Here is a 16,134-nt window from a genome sequence, read left to right as displayed (position 1 = left end):
TCCTGGCATAAGATCGGTGGGGCTTTACTGATACTGAGCAAGAAAGGTTTCATGCTTCAGAAAATATCAGTCCTTAGTCAATTGATGATAACAGTGCTCAGATAATAGGGTTAGCACACATGCTGCAGTCCACCCAAACTTATTGGATAACCACTTATTTTTCCAACATTTCAACTTTCAATGGACATTATTTAAATTAACGTGATAAAGGATGCAACCTAGGATTATTATGTTAAGGGACAGCATAGCCTATGATTGGAAACTGAGACTGTACTAAGCCATGTAATATAGAATGTTCAAATGATATTTTACATCTGCTAAAACATAAGCAAAATTTCAAATCTAGTATATGATACAAGACAGATTTCATTGCTACACGCATGAAACTTTTGTGGTTGATCAGGAAGCATGTGAATTTTTATAACTAAGCTCCTACATCATCTCAATAGGTTGAGATTCAATTTTCCAAGCTCAAGTCATCATTGAAATTATGTATTTATATATAAACTTGATTGAATATAAATTCATCTGAATAGCCCAAGTCATATTAAGATCGACACCTACACACTAAAAATAGAGAAACTAAAAGACAATGCTTCATAAGCAGAATATCCTAGATGGATTTCAATGTTCTAATTAATTTCTAGTAAACTAAACATAATAATTCATGTATTAGCTACAACTCTACCCAAAAATGAGATAAACAACAGGGAGCGAGAGAGATAATTTGGGGACAATCATGTACCAGTTTGTAAATCGAATGCAGCGGCATCAACAGTTATATTCAGATAATGAACTGAGCTTGATCATGGAGGAAGTTAGACAAACAAGATGCAGGCAGCAAAATAACATTGTTCATATTCATTCTGCAACTTCCTTAGGCAGCCAACTACTAACACTACACAGTCCATTAAACAGCTGCTTGCATCCATACTATTAATTGAACTATACCCTTATGTTTCCATCCTACGTTTCACTAAACAATGAAATGCCCCTTAAAACACAATGTTCAACCATTACCAAAAACCCCCATCTTCAAGTTCAATTTCCTCATACTCACTATCATATAACAAATAATCCTGCTCATCTTCCTCTTCCCCTTCTGAAAAAGCTGAAATCCTCGTACCATTAAACCCAGACCTCACCATTACAAGTCCATCAACAAATCCCTCCAAATCATTCCCCCCGTAATCACCATCCTCATCAAAATCCGTAACCGAAAACAACCCCTCATCATTTTCCAAATCCTCACTCCTCCACCTACCTTTCGGCACCAAATCCTTCTCAGTCAGCTCCCCATTCTCAACCCCAATCCATGGAACCCACAAATCAGCATGCCTCCCCAATGCTCTATCCCTATCCCCCACCACGACAGTACCCAAATTGGCCTCCCTCGCCTTCCTTAAAATCTCCGAAAAATCCGAATCATCTGAAACCAAAACCAACCAATCCACCCCTCTACTCATTGAATGCTCAATTTGTCTCTTCAATGCCCAATCTGCAGCTTGTGGCTTATCCTCCACTGTCTTCACGTAAACCCCAGCTCTCTTCAACTCTGCGGCTAACCCATACCCAATTTTCGGAGTTAACAACCTCCTTGCTTCCTCATTGTACTTATGATTCCCAGATACAAACCTCTCCTTATATCGCTGCCGTTTTTTCCCTTTCAACGATCTCATTCTGTTCACCTTCTTCTGTCTTTCCCTCTCATGTAATTGCTTAAAATGCTTCTTCAAATCCAAATTAGTCTTACATTTGCGCCCACAAACGCCACAGACATAAGGCTGTGAAGGGCTTACAATTTCTTTTCTCTCCAAAATGTCCAAGTGTTTTCTCTCACGCCTTTCTTCAAGCACCCAGTGTGGCAAATGAATAAACGCGTGCCGGTTAGCGTATGCACACATGTCGATTACCTCACCGAATCTTTGTGCTACTGTTTTTAATGCCATAGCCGCCGGGTACGGCGGCCCACGTGGGGGTTTGTTGTCGAGGTCCCATAAAACAACAACTTTGTTCTGTTTTGACGTGTAGATTCCTTGTCTGTTTTTTACCATGTCGATTTCGGATGTCGCAGCTGGGTGGCTGGCGTTGGCTGTGGCGGTGATTGGGCGGAGGTGGTTTTGTGGCGGTTTTGAAGTGAGAGTGAGGTTGTTGTTGCTGAGATTAGGGGTGTAATTGAGAGAGTGGCAAAAGTTAAGGGGTGTTTTGTGGAGGATAATTGAGGGTTTTAGTAGAGAAGCTGTGGTGGTGTCTATGGCTTTGCAGAGAGGAGTCATGACTCATTTGTGATTGCGAAGAGATCACTCTCACAGTCTCACCCAAAGAGGTGAGAATTTCTCTGATCTTTTGGCTGTGGTGAGAGAGCAGCAGCAGCAGCAGCTAGATAAGGAGAGGGGATAGGGATGGCAATTCCAACCGTCGCCAATGCATACCGGCTCAAACCGGCTTGAATGATAAGAAATTTTTAGACTCAATAATGTTTCGGTAAAATTCGAATATAAAAGTTGGGTTTTAGGCTCAAATCCTAAAATCTAAAACTAACTTGAAATAAATAAATAATCTTAAAATCTTAACAACAACATTTATATTTATATATATATATCAAATTAATTATATATTAAAAAGTTATGAATTATAATTCGAATTATAAATATTATAGGTGCTAGAAATGATCGGATTATTCGGGTATAAAAATCCATACTTTTTCGGATTAGGTTTTAATGATTATTTTAGATTTGGAGAGTACAAAATCCGATCATGGTTATCCATTGTCAAGAGGACAGAATTAGAGCTGGGCTTTGATAGACTGAAGCAAATGGGCTGTAAACATAAGAATGTCAAGTGGGCTGTTAGTAGCCAACACTGCTAAACTGGGCTTTCAGCAAAATGTTACTGCTCTTTTTTTTCTGTTTTTGCTTATGAAGAAACTTATGCTATTTATCGTCCTTTCTTAACTAGAATAAACAGTGCAGTAGCAATAAATAGGAGAATATTTACTTTCACAATCTCATCGTTTTTGTTTACTTCACAATAATTCAGGATTTAATCCTATAAGAGATGAGAAATCTTTTTCCTCTAAATTCAATGGGATGAATTTCATCTCGATGACATCGAATCAGATCAATATCATGAATAATAATATCTGAACTCTCAAATCGATTTATCATTGAGAATTGAATAGTATAACATAAAAAGATCGTTTATTCATACCAAATTCAAAAATGAATTCTTAATCCAATAAAAAATTTCCTTACTTTGTTACTTTATTTATCATTCTTTTTTATTTTTTTTTTCTATAAAACTATCTTTTTCTTTATACAATTATCTATCATCTAATCGTCTTTTTATATATATATATATAACAGAATAGGTTTGTTTAGGGTGAGAAAAATAATCAAATTAATTAAAAAAACTGACTTGAAATATCAACTAAAAAAAGAATTAGTTTTTTTTTTAAAATCAGCTTAATTCAATTTCATATTTTAAAAACTAGAAAAACCAAACGGAGCATAACCAAATTAGAAGCTTGAATTCAGTATAAGAAACTTCATAAAAAAAATATCTAACTAAAAAGACCCATAAACTAATTTAGTCTTTTTAAAAATTAAAAAAAATAAACCAAACTGAATGGTTGAATTTCAACTAGTTATTCAGCTAAAGGTGTTTTTTTTAAAAAAAAATCAGCTAGAATTTGAGTTTTTTAATTCAAACCCGTAGAATCAACGCATGCTCACCCCTGGTTCTCTTGATTCCCTCATTGTTGAGAGTTGAGAATGTTGGCGGGCAGTACTATGATCGAAGAATGTATTCATTGAACCTAGCATGTAGAAATCTCGATTCTCTCACCAAATATGCTGATCTTCTATCATAAATTTATGGATTTGTGTGTGTTTAGACCCTTAATTAAATTTGATGATCAAGAAGTTTCAACGTTCGATGACATATCAATTTTGTTTGTTAGTCCCAGATTAATATCCTCTCAGACAGCTCCTCAACCAACAAATGATTTGTCCTGGTAACCCTTTGTCTGCAACAAGAATGACATGATGAGATCACAGAGCTCTTACTTGGATGGTTTTGCCTGGTGAATGTTGATCATGATATATAAAAAGAAAAGATAAAAGGCTTTTATTTGCAGTTGATTATCACACCAGACACTCTTTCCTTCAATGCTCATCTTTACCCCCCCCTTTTTTTTTCTTTTCCTTTAGGAAAAGCATTTGCCATTGCCATAACTCACTTTTACCAACTCATCTTTTAATTTTAGACATGTTAGTATAACTCTTGATCTACCAAGATTCTAACATGTTTCATGCTTTTGTCATAGAATACATAAATATTAAACTCTCTATCCGTAACTTCTTGATCTGATACTTGACTCGAGTCGGATCTTAAAATAAATTAGATGGAAATTAACGTGATCAATTTGGTACTCAAGTAAAGATTTTATTTGAATTTTAAAAAAAATGAATTGACTTAGGTTAATTCAATTTAATTTGTAGAATTCATAACCTAGATTTTAGATATGCTTTAATAACTTTGGTAAAACATTCATATTAGAACTAAGTCTCAGTATTTGTTTAACCTGATTGTTCATAGTTTTCCAGCAACAAAGGATCCCCTCCAGCTTCGGTTTCTCTGTAATCATTATCCCCTTCAATCATGGCAGTTATCTTAGGAAATATGATAATATAACTTTTCTCACAACTACCAAACAGGATAATTGTTTATTAATCAGATGGTTGCTACTATTTTTAAAATCGATGCCGGGGCTTGCATGATCACCCATTAAGAATATTTCTCCGGTGGGCTCACTGTCAATGAGTTATGGCTTTGTGGAGGCTTTAGCAGAGGCTGGTTATTTAACAAATCCCATAAAAAATTCCTCGATATATATCTGAAAAATCCAGCAAAGAAACAAGATGAAAACTGGGACGAGTTCATGCCATCTGATTCTGACAATCAAACAAATTACCAGTGAGAGATCAAACAGTCGCCATCGGTGTTCTTGGATCGATACAGACCAGCGAAAGTCATCATCATAGAAAAATAAAAACAAGATTCATCAGCACAAGAGTTTTCTATGCTGCATCTTACTAGTCTTTCCACATGTCAACTTGGAAAGAGGCCAAACTGGCATAATTGCTTCTCGTTCCCACTAACATTGCATGAACATTAAAGATGAGAGGCTTGGACAGCTTTTCATTAGAGAATAAAACAAGACAAAGACTTAGTCTTTTAGAAATGGGGTTTGTGATCGCTTAAGTAGTTAATTAAATAGGATTAAGTCCTTAATTAAATCTTGAAGTAGTCAAAATGAAAGCTATAAAGGTCTTGACTCTCGAGGAAACAAGCATTTATACAAATCCAAGCCCCCACATTCGCTTTTCCCCACAGCCCTAGCCAGTTTGGCAAACACAATGTTTAGTGGCGTCCCCTCGTTGTATGATTCTAGCTAGAATAGGTAGCCTTTTGCAAAGCCTAGAATCCTTGCTCATTTGTAATGAGACAAATTTTCTATGTGCATGCTTTATGAACAGTGATGTCCAGTTTAAACAGAATATTATTCTGAATTATCTGCAAGTAGGAAAGGGCAAAATAAAATAAAATGATGGGGAGTAAATAGACTCATCTTCTGCATTTTTTGCAGCATCGATCATCTTCACAATACTTGTTAAACCTAGCTTGTTTGACGAATTGATATTATTTAACTAAACCTTAAATTCCATTGTATTGATATAATAAAACATTTTTATTTTAATAAAAACAATTGAATCGAATTCATTCCGTTGCCAAAGTCTTTTTCGAATAAATCTTTTGAGTAAGATTTGACAAGACGAAGCCAATACTATGAACTGCTAGGTTAACAAACAAGGGGAACTGGAAATAACTGTCAGTCGACAAATAACTACCAACAAATCCTACAATAAAATCCTTGTTCCTGTGTTCATGTTCTGCTCTACTTTTGTAACTTTCTTAACAGTCTCCATCTTGATGGTATGGCAAAAGCCCCAAATGTTCCCTCCCAAAAGTCCACATACCAGACAAGAAAATAGAATTGGTATTTGGACTTGGACATTCGGCTTTCTAGAAGTGCTTAATTACAAGCATCCCTCTCTTTCTTTTCTCTTGTTCAAAACTCAAATGAAACAACATACGCGTTTTTTTAATGAAGAAAGACTGTCTGTTTATATTAATCAATTCTGGATTTAGATTATTTAAGTTAACTCAGATTAATTTATTTTTTTAAATTAATATTTTTTTATTAGAATTAATTTATTTGATTCGATAAACTAGATGATCAATCAATTTTTTTATTATTATTATAAAACTTGGCATGACTTGAATCATGGATTAAACTGTCGTGTCAGCTGTATTTAATAACTAGGAATTGGACTGCGAAGAAAAACGTTTTTGACAACATCTCTCTTGAAAAGTTGAAATAGCCAACCTCTTTAGTTCTTTGATTCACATTTGTGGCACTGTTCATTGCTTACACCACCCTCTTGCCTTTCTTGAACCAGTCACGGTCCACGCCTCTAAAACCCTCTTTCTTTCTTTGCAACCCTCTTCTTCTTCTCTCTTCATTTGTTTTTTCTCTGCAAAAGAAATCTTCAAGAAAACCCACAATTAATCTTAAAGAGGAAAAAAAAAAAACTCCTGAAGGAGAAGGAAGAAATGCTCGTGTTGATACATTTTTGGTGGGCAGGGGGTGCGGTTGTAGTTGGTTCAATGATTTTTGCCTTGGCAGTTTGGCGATGTTTTTGTTTCAAAGACCGTAGAGGTACTGTTGATCCGTTAAGAACCAATGGAACTTCAAGCTTGCAGGATGGGATTGCAAAGCTTCACCAAGGGAGTATACATCACCAACCTGGTCAATATGAAACCAAAAGAAGAGGAAATTATTATGTTTTTCGTCGTGGGGTTTCTACAAGACCTTTGTTCAATTGGGCTGATCACCCGGCGCTTATTACTGACGCGGTCGAAAATGGATGGTCTAGATTTTGTTTTACAAGCTACATGCCATCTCCTTCCACGCGATCATCCATGTTAGGTTTATGTGCCGCTGGTGATCCTGGAAGAGAAACAGATACAGAGATAAGCTGGGAAGTTTGTCAAGGATCAGCTGATTTTATGCAAAAGATAAGGCTGAATTCAGGGTTAAAGAAGGTTAATGTAAGCAATCCTTCTCTGTCTGCTGCTTCTGTAATTAGAACTGCTTTGCCTTTACCAGGGCCTCCACTGGGGAACTCTTCTTTTCCCCAAGAAGCCTATTTTGAGATCACAGTTTTGTATTCCCATGGCGACGATCAAGAATCTGCTGGCAAGGCTAAGGAAGGTGAGAGGGCTAAACTCATCCAAGAAAAACCTAATGCAAAAGCGAATTCAGAATCTTTAGTGCATGTAAGCAGCAGCAGAATAAGCAAAATTGAAGAATTAAAGCTCGCCGGCAAAGATGATTGTCAAGGTTCAGCAGTTATGCTATCTGTTGGGCTCACTATTGGAGGCTCTCTTCCCTTGAAACTTCCTGGAAGCTATCCAGGATCGATTGGATTCAACTCCAACGGTTCTCTCTATCTTGATGGTAAATTAATTCTCTTTTTATTCTTCTAATCACCCTTTTGGAAAAGGTCTTACATTTTTAAGTTATGAATCAACTTTCGCAGTTAATTTACAGGTTTATTAAACTCAAAAGCTTGAGCATTTGCTAAGAGTAATATTAATCAATTCGCATGGTTTCCTCTCTTTAAGGTATGGAGCTTGTGTTTGAATCCGAGAAAGCGGAATGGGCAAGAGCAGATAAAGTAATTGGCTGTGGATTTGATCCCAGGAATAAACAAGTGTTTTTCACAGTAGATGGAGAGCTGCTACATGTAGTTCATTGCAAGACAGAGGAATTCGGGACACCCCTCTACCCAACAATTGCAGCAAACAATAACATATTGGTTCTTGTCAATTTCGGACAAAGTGCCTTCAGTTATGCACGTGCAAATGCTCAAAGAACACCAAATCCTTGCTTCATTGGCCCTCTCGTAAAGTCCCCTACATTGGGCTATGATGATAGCATGGAGCTCTTCTCAATGGGAAGAATCGACTCTCAGTGGCTCAATAGAAGTACCACCAAGGACAGCCACATCAATGGAGCTAATAATCAAGGGCTTGACTTCGATGACGAGTCTGAGGCTGATTTATTTGAAATTGTCTTGGATAATGGCACAGGAAGATCTCCAAACACCAGGCCTTAGCAGCCAGACGTGAGCATCACTAACCATTTTTACCATTGGTTTCCTCTGTTCCGTGTGAGAGTGGCATGGATTTGCTGTATATGGATGGATTTCTCAATAGTTTCAGCCAATACTCTTTGAAATGCTTAGATAGGGACAGGTTTTGCGAGGAGTACTGATACTTCTCTTTTTCGGTATATTATCAAAAATACATTTATGAATTTGTACAGCCAACACCATATTCTTTGAAGTTGTCTCTCTGTCAATCATTTTCTTTTTGTCAATAAAAGAAAAACCCAAATTCTGTGCTATACCTTTCCTGCCATTTAATGCCAGCAGACTAGCATTCATGGTCAGGCGTGGCCTGGGGTCTGACCCGTCCAAGGTTTTTGTCAGGTTAGTTGATTCAATCTAAATTTATTTTAAAATAATATTATTTTGAAGATTTTTTATAAATAAAATGATGTTTTAAATATGTTTTAAAAAAATCCTTAAATTTAACTCAATTGAATCACAATTAGATTTAACCGAATTACAAGTTAAATCAGGTCAATTTTATCCAAGCAAGTTTTAGATTATCAGTCATTGAATTGACTTATTTTGCCGTGCTCAATAAATAATGGGACCATCATTCTAAATATATATATATAAAAACACTCCAAATAAATCCACAAAATTATGCAAACATAATCGGAGGATGAGAAACGTTGATTATGAATTATAAGCTTCGGAGAACAAAACTAGTACTCGTTGATACTTGAAAAAGTGATGGATGGAAGGGATAAAGGGCACAAAGATGATGCGTTTTTGTCCTTTCTTCTTTTCTTTTCTTTTCCTCGCCTTCGTTCTTTTCTGGGTTGCTTCAAAATTTCAAATATAAGATGCCCAGCTCTCCATGAAACGATATTTACTTGCAACTTTGAAATTGCATTTGGCAAGCATCTTCGTTTGCCCATCCTTTTTTATCTTTTCATTTAGTAAAGAAGATTACCGTAGACAAGAGCAAAAAATAATGAAGTTTTGTTATAAATCGAAAGCTTTGAAAACCAAGAACACATGCTCGGCTAATTGAACCAAAATCAAGTTTCGGATCGATGGAGCGTTTGCTTGGATTGAAGACGCGAGAGTGAGGCTGCGGATGGAAGAGCTGCTCCTGGTCCGACAACTAGAGCCAGAACCAAGGATGGCACGAATCGCTCGAATGCAGAGATTGGCCCAGACAACGAGACTAAGATCAAAAAGAAAATGGGTAGGTAGAGTAAGTGGCCGTTTGGGAGTGTGGCTGCGGGTGAGGTTCACCCGCAGCCACATATAATATCGTTTGGTAAAAGGAAAAAACTGCTTTTCACTGGTAGGATCCATTACAAATGAAAATGAAATCGCAGGTTTTGGAGAAGCAGCATTTGGCTGCTTCTCCTGAGGCAAGAAGCTGAAACAGTGGAGCATGGCTCCACTGTAACAGTGGAGCCATGCTCCACTGTACAGTGCGAGTGAATTAATTCACTCGCACTGTACACTTAAACTTAAATCATTTTTTTTTTTTTTGAAAAAACAGGAAAAGTTTAGTTTTTTTTTTAATTATTATTTTGAAGAAAAGTTTAGTTTTTTTTTTTATTATTATTTTGAAAAACCAGGAAAAGTTTAGTTTTTTTTTTAATTATTATTTTGACAAACCAGGAAAAGTTTAGTTTTTTCTTTTTATTATTATTTCGAAAAACCAGGAAACATTTAGTTTTTTTTTTTTTGAAAAACTAGTGCAGTTAAGTGATTTTACTCGTACTATTCACGTGAACATGAATAATATTTTTTTTTGTTTTTTTAAAAAATTAGTTTAAGGTGAATTAAATTTACTCGTATTGTAATCTCAATTTTATTTATGATAATATTTTAACTAATTTTATTGCATGCTTAAAAAATCATGAAAACTGTAGTTTTTATCGAATGAATTTTGTACGTAATGAAATTGTAAAATATTTTTAAAAAAATTAAGTTTTACTCGAAAAACTAGTATTTAATATTATTTAATAACACTATATAAATTAGAAAGATATCGCATGATGACGTAGCATTTGTGGAATTTGATCGCAATTCCAATTATGTTCTTGCCGGGTCCGACCCAGTTAAAAAAAGTTCAGTTATTTTAATTGTGTTTTATTCAAAAAATTAGAAGGAGATCGCTTGATGACGTAACAAAAAATGTAGTTTTTGTTGTTGCGTGCTTAAGAAACCATGAAAAATATAGTTATTGTTGGATATATTTCGTATGTGATGACATTGCATATAGTTTAATGGAATAATAAAAAATATTTGATATCAATATTATTTATTTCATGATGTAATAATAGTAGTTAAATCTACAATATTTAAATTAAAAATATTTTTAATTATTTTATAACCTCAATTTGAAAAGCATTTTTTTAACCAAACACATTAAACTACTTTTTCTTCAACCTCAATTTCAACCACAGTTTTAACCAAACACCTATTTTTTCAAACCAACCTCAACTAAAAGTACTTTTTATAAAACAACTTTTTTCAAACCACAACCACAACAGCAACCGCAATACCAAACAGGCACTAAACACCATACTTATAGAAAGATATTTAAAATATTTAATTTTTATTTTGTCTTACTTATCAAAAGTTTATTTCAAACCTTTATTTAAAAACTAAAAAACAAAAAATTCTCATCATACTAAATATGAAAAATAAAATAAGAAAACTATTCTTTCAAATAAGAGAAAAAAACAAAAAAGGTATAATAATAAACAACAACAAAATAAAAATTAATTAACAAAAAAATTATTTTTAAAAAAACATTTACATCAGTTTTCTCGAGTTGGAAGGAATTCGTTATCAAGTTAGACCTCAATCAGGAATTATTCTCCATTATGAATATTTTTTTTGTGTGTGGTGACACTTTATAATGAGTTTCTAATATCTTTATGTAGATCTTCCTATCATGAATTTCTAACACAATATTTTTGTATGGATTGTCCCATCATAGATCTCACCATCAGAATTTTGAATACCAACAACTGGCACATACAAAGACGACACATTAGTTCTTGAACATCTTTGTTTTCAATGAGAAACCTCCTTATCTCCTACTATATAAGTACATCATGTTTTGCGACTGTTTCTAATCATGATTATTCAACAACACGCAACAATTAACCACAAAAATTATTAAACTTTGATATCAAATTATATAAATGGGAACAAAGAATAATAAGGTTTGTTATAAGTCAAAACCCTCAAAAATCAAGAATACCATAATTATAGAAAAACAACCAAAATATTTAATTTTTATCCATCATAGTCTCACTTGCCAAAAAGTCTATTACAAACTTTATATAAAAATAAAACTAAAAAACCCTCATAATACTAAATAGAAAAAATAAAATAAAAATAACTTTTTTAATACTAAATTAATTAAAAATATATATTTTTTCAAAAACCTCTTACATCAAGAGTTTTGTACAATCTTTTTTTACTGTAAATTTTCTAATGATAACAATTTTTCTTTTGTTTCAGGCAGCTTTTACATTTTTTTTTAATCAAAATTTAGGTTGATTATATAAAGAAAAACCTATCAACATGTATTTATATATTATATTATTTTTCAATCGTATATTTCTATAAAAAAATCAATCAATTATAAATTTTAGTTTGTTTATATTTTATAATATACATCTCCTTGTCAATTGTTTTTTTTTTAAATTAACATCATGAACTCGGACTATTTCATTCATCAATCTATAATAATATTCTTTCATTCCAACCCAAAATGAAAATGTGAGAAACAAAACTGTATATTATTTTACCATCTAAGCTATTTTCTAAAAGATTTTTATGTGTATTTGATATTGTGTTGTAAAGTGTTTTTTAAAAATATTTTTTAATTGAAAATATATTAAAATAATATTTTTATTTTTATTTTTAACTATATATGAAAAACACTGAAAAATACTTTAAAAAACATTAATTTTACCTTTATAAATAAATAAGAAAAATCCAAGAATCACTTTGAAAATAGAAACAAACGAATTAATGCTAATAATACAAGCATGATATTATCACCAGAAAAGAAGACTTCTAACACGAAAGCACAAAGCAAAATCAGAGCTAGCAAACAGTCTGATTATATCTTCATTTCTGAGTGGAACACTTCAAAGGTCAAGATAGGATGCAGCAATCAAACAGATATTTTTTTAACACAGTTTCTGCTTAATTCAAGAACAAGTCAAGATTCTAGTTGGTGGGTTTGAAGATATAAATTAATATTCGAAACTAAGAAAGGTAGACAACTAGCCAGGTAATTGTTGCCGATGGACTCCGGCATTAAAATGGCGTCGAGTCACTTGCTTACCACCTCAAAATCAAGGCAGCTAAATTATGGGGGGGGGGGGGGGGGTGGTCTGAAAACTCTTCCGGTTAAGTTTTGTTTTTCTTTTTATTATCATGTTTATTTAAAAAAAAATATATAGAAGTTTTGCTTTATGAATAAAATAATTATCATGGCTTGAAACGACTAGAAAGAGCCTGATTCGGGTCGGGTTTCATTTGTCAATCACTTTGGTTGAATTGACAAATGTTGACGAGGGCAGGAGTAGATTGAAAAGATTTATTTTAATAGAAGCCCACTTGGTGAATTAACACAACACGTGGGCTGAAATGATGATTTTTCAAAAGGGAGAAAACAAAGAGTTAATTCCTTGACCAGATTGCTTATCTATCTGAACGAGATAATATTGTGTACAAAACTTGCCTTAAATCTTCTAGAGAAAATTCAAAATTGGTGCCCATAAACGTCTGACTAGAATTTTGTTCAAATAACGTCACACATTTGACATTACTATGCCCTGTCTGGTATAATTATGAGACCTCGTCTACTGACTTTCCTAGAAAGAGATTTAGTGCGTTAAATCATCTAGTTAAAGTTGTCAATCACTGAATCGTTTTGAGTAAATTATTTTTAAGACATTATTTATTCTTTAAAAATTAATTTCTTGGAATTGGCCTGAGGCTATTAAAAATTAAAATAAGATCCATCTTTTTAATTTAACTTAAAACTCGATCATAGATTAATTTTTAAGATGGCCGAGTTTAACAAATATGAAATATAATACCTTGTATTAGAAGATATCACGTTTCGATTTGTAGTTATAATTTCTACGGAACCAAGAGGTCTAAAAAATTGAGAAAAATCGCTCATAATTTTAAAGTTGAAAATTATTACAAAAATATAAAGTCCGTATTGAAAATTTTTAAATTATATTACAACAACTTAAATGCGGGAAGATTTTCCTTCCTGGCCTCGCATGACACCCAATTATTTTTTAAAATATTTTTTATATTTTAAAAAATTATTTTTAACATCAATATATTAAAAAAATCTAAAAACACAAAAAAAACTTAATTTAAAGTAAAAAACAAATAAATAAATTAATTTTTTTTAAAAACACTTTTAAAACATAAAAACAAACAATCCATAAAATCCAACCCAAATAACAGTACCCTGTTATTTAGAGTTATAGCATGCTCGCGCCTTGAAGCACATAAAAAAACAGGTTAAAAACAAGGAGTACGTAGATAGATCGTACACACTCATATATAACATAATATCTGATAAAGCTGTTCAAAAGCTTACACTTGCTTTAACCAATTTCAGCAGTATCAGTCAAGGTTTGCCAGAGCTTCGCAGAGGTATAAATAACAATCTTAATGGGCAATCAAGATAGGTTTTATATCCAAAAGTTGTCATGTTGCTAACTTGCAATGCAGGAACATGTGGCAAAGCATGACTAAAAAAGCACCCTCCGGTACAGAAATGGGAAGCATAGCTGCAATTGACAATTAACTAGCAGTCAAGTAGCAACACTAAATCACTCTGTTACTTAAACGAGGTTTGGACATATATGACGGAATCTAACTAATATGTTGCAGACATGGTGAAGCAGCCATTGCATCAGAGCGCAGGTGGATATTGCTTGGCTTGTTGGCGCACCCTTCTCCTGTACTCAGTCGGGTCCTGCAGAGTCACAGCCATGTTGCTTAAGATAGAAATTCAATACGAAACCAATCAAATCAAAGCTGATGATTGAGATGTTGAAATAAAAAACCTGGACAAAAAGCTGATAGCCATCAGTTTGCGCAGGATCAGAAGGATTTGGTTGATCAAGCAAATCCTGAATGCCAACTAAAATTTGCTTCACAGTAATGGCTGGTCTCCAGCCCTAGAAAAAATAGTTTTAGAAACCGGGCGTTTTGCAATATGTGAAATATGAAAGAGTGAGCCAACTACTTACATAGTCCTCATTGAGAATAGATAAGCACACAGTTCCTGAAGGGTAGACATTAGGGTGGAAGAAACCTTGGGGGAACTTGCACTTTGGAGGTTTGCTTGGGTAGTCCTCACTGAAATGAAGCGAGAGGGGGAAGAAGCCACCCTCCCAATCTGTCTGTGCACATTAAGGACATGAACATTCAGATGAGATCGTTGAGCAAACAGCATGTAATGCTGACTTTTATGAATGTGCATTTCCTGATAACCTAGAAACTAGAAACGGCTCTCTCTTTCTTTGTAGGAGGGGGTGGAAAGATAATGTAAAGAGGTCAACAATGATACATATCAAACTGCAGATAAATCAAATGAGCACCAAATGCAACTTAAAAGGGTTAAAGAAGAAAAATCGACTCAGGTCCTCTCATAAAGAATAACAATGCCAATTGACAATAAAAGAGCTATCACATCAAAACATCTCCCACTTCTTAGGTCCTTACATATTTTCCAATCCTATACAACATCTCAATCTCTGAGGATCTCGAAAATATTTTAAAAGGATCAACTTCTAATGTGGCATATTAAGATTCATTTTTCAAACTTGTAGTAAATGCTAAAAAGTACAGTGGCCTTATGCTGCATAGAACTGTCCATTACCAAAAGGGACGCTGACATGAATGGCATTTCTAAGCTCGAAGTTTGGCGGCTTGGGGCCTTGAAAGGAATGAGAAGGAATACAAAAAGGACCATCAAGGCATTGCCACTCCCATCACATATGAAGAAACCCCTTCCCGTAAACCAAAAACAAAACAAAAATCGAGTGAGATACTCCTATAGAACCAGAGCAAGAAAACACTTCTTTCAAACCCAAAGACATCCTAAAGAGATTATTTATTCGGGCAGCAACAAAAACAAATGTTCACAAAATTTCACACTATGACACCAATTTCCTAACACATAAGCCTTCCACCTACCAAATAATACGTTGACTTCAACTTTTTTTATTATCCACGGTCATTAATCCTATATTATCCCACCAATCTCAACTACCCTTTCGCTAATCAAGACTAATTACAGTAAAAAATAAAATAAATCATATCAGTTGATGAAAATCAGAAATAAAACCGTGTAAATCTATAATAATAATTAAAAAAAAAAAGCCACAGAGAGAGATAGAAAAAATTACAAACCCCGGGTTTGCCAGGTATGATGCACTTCCACACCATCAAATCAAGAGAACCATCTTGTGCATTATCAGGCTTAGCCACAAAACCCTAAACCGAAAATTCACAAAAATAAGACCCAATTGAAGACAAGATAGATGGATAAATAGATGCTAAAGAGGGGCAAAAATGGAAGAAAAGAGAACTTACGTGGGGATGATTCTTACGCCATGACTTTCTCTCTTCAGCAAGACGACCACGAGCTATGCCTCCTCCTGACATGATCTCTCACGCTCTATGTCTCTGCAGGGACTACCTTGTTTTCTGGATGATGGATGATTTGGAGTGTTTTTTACTCGGACTTGGAAGAGACCAAATGACCGACTCTTCATTCATAGCTTGCAAATAAAATGAAATTGGTTTTGACTTTTGGGACGATTGATCAGCAGTGGGCCTCTCT

The 16,134-nt window shown here is 34.1% G+C and overlaps 3 protein-coding genes across 3 annotated transcripts; 1 reads left to right on the top strand and 2 right to left on the bottom strand.

Moving 5' to 3' along the window:
- Positions 1 to 748: 748 nt before the first annotated feature.
- On the bottom strand, positions 749 to 2,466 carry LOC18104859 (uncharacterized). The gene has a single exon (XM_006374839.3). It carries the CDS (start codon positions 2,274 to 2,276, stop codon positions 1,017 to 1,019), a length of 1,260 nt encoding a protein of 419 aa, XP_006374901.2. The 5' UTR covers positions 2,277 to 2,466; the 3' UTR covers positions 749 to 1,016.
- Positions 2,467 to 6,408: 3,942 nt separating this feature from the next.
- Positions 6,409 to 8,536, top strand: LOC18104858 (uncharacterized). Its single transcript, XM_006374838.3, has 2 exons — positions 6,409 to 7,585; positions 7,753 to 8,536. Exons 1-2 carry the CDS (start codon positions 6,679 to 6,681, stop codon positions 8,244 to 8,246), a joined length of 1,401 nt encoding a protein of 466 aa, XP_006374900.2. The 5' UTR covers positions 6,409 to 6,678; the 3' UTR covers positions 8,247 to 8,536.
- Positions 8,537 to 13,799: 5,263 nt separating this feature from the next.
- On the bottom strand, positions 13,800 to 16,071 carry LOC18104857 (SUMO-conjugating enzyme SCE1). The gene is made up of 5 exons (XM_006374837.3): positions 15,885 to 16,071; positions 15,702 to 15,785; positions 14,537 to 14,689; positions 14,351 to 14,464; positions 13,800 to 14,259 (listed from the first exon to the last, which is right to left on the bottom strand). Exons 1-5 carry the CDS (start codon positions 15,954 to 15,956, stop codon positions 14,197 to 14,199), a joined length of 486 nt encoding a protein of 161 aa, XP_006374899.1. The 5' UTR covers positions 15,957 to 16,071; the 3' UTR covers positions 13,800 to 14,196.
- Positions 16,072 to 16,134: the final 63 nt, after the last annotated feature.

Source organism: Populus trichocarpa, chromosome 14, assembly GCF_000002775.5.
Source record: "Populus trichocarpa isolate Nisqually-1 chromosome 14, P.trichocarpa_v4.1, whole genome shotgun sequence".
Taxonomy (NCBI): Eukaryota; Viridiplantae; Streptophyta; class Magnoliopsida; order Malpighiales; family Salicaceae; genus Populus; species Populus trichocarpa.
This window is presented reverse-complemented; position numbering and strand designations above follow the sequence as displayed.

What these genes read in the sequence shown, in the direction of transcription:
- LOC18104859 (XM_006374839.3), bottom strand. Translation starts at nt 2,276, where the DNA reads ATGACTCCTCTCTGCAAAGCCATAGACACCACCACAGCTTCTCTACTA.
- LOC18104858 (XM_006374838.3), top strand. Translation starts at nt 6,679, where the DNA reads ATGCTCGTGTTGATACATTTTTGGTGGGCAGGGGGTGCGGTTGTAGTT. An exon ending in CGGTTCTCTCTATCTTGATG is followed by an intron (nt 7,586 to 7,752) that starts GTAAATTAATTC and finishes CCTCTCTTTAAG; the next exon opens with GTATGGAGCTTGTGTTTGAA.
- LOC18104857 (XM_006374837.3), bottom strand. Translation starts at nt 15,956, where the DNA reads ATGTCAGGAGGAGGCATAGCTCGTGGTCGTCTTGCTGAAGAGAGAAAG. An exon ending in GGCGTAAGAATCATCCCCAC is followed by an intron (nt 15,786 to 15,884) that starts GTAAGTTCTCTT and finishes TTTTCGGTTTAG; the next exon opens with GGTTTTGTGGCTAAGCCTGA. An exon ending in CTATTCTCAATGAGGACTAT is followed by an intron (nt 14,465 to 14,536) that starts GTAAGTAGTTGG and finishes TATTTTTTCTAG; the next exon opens with GGCTGGAGACCAGCCATTAC.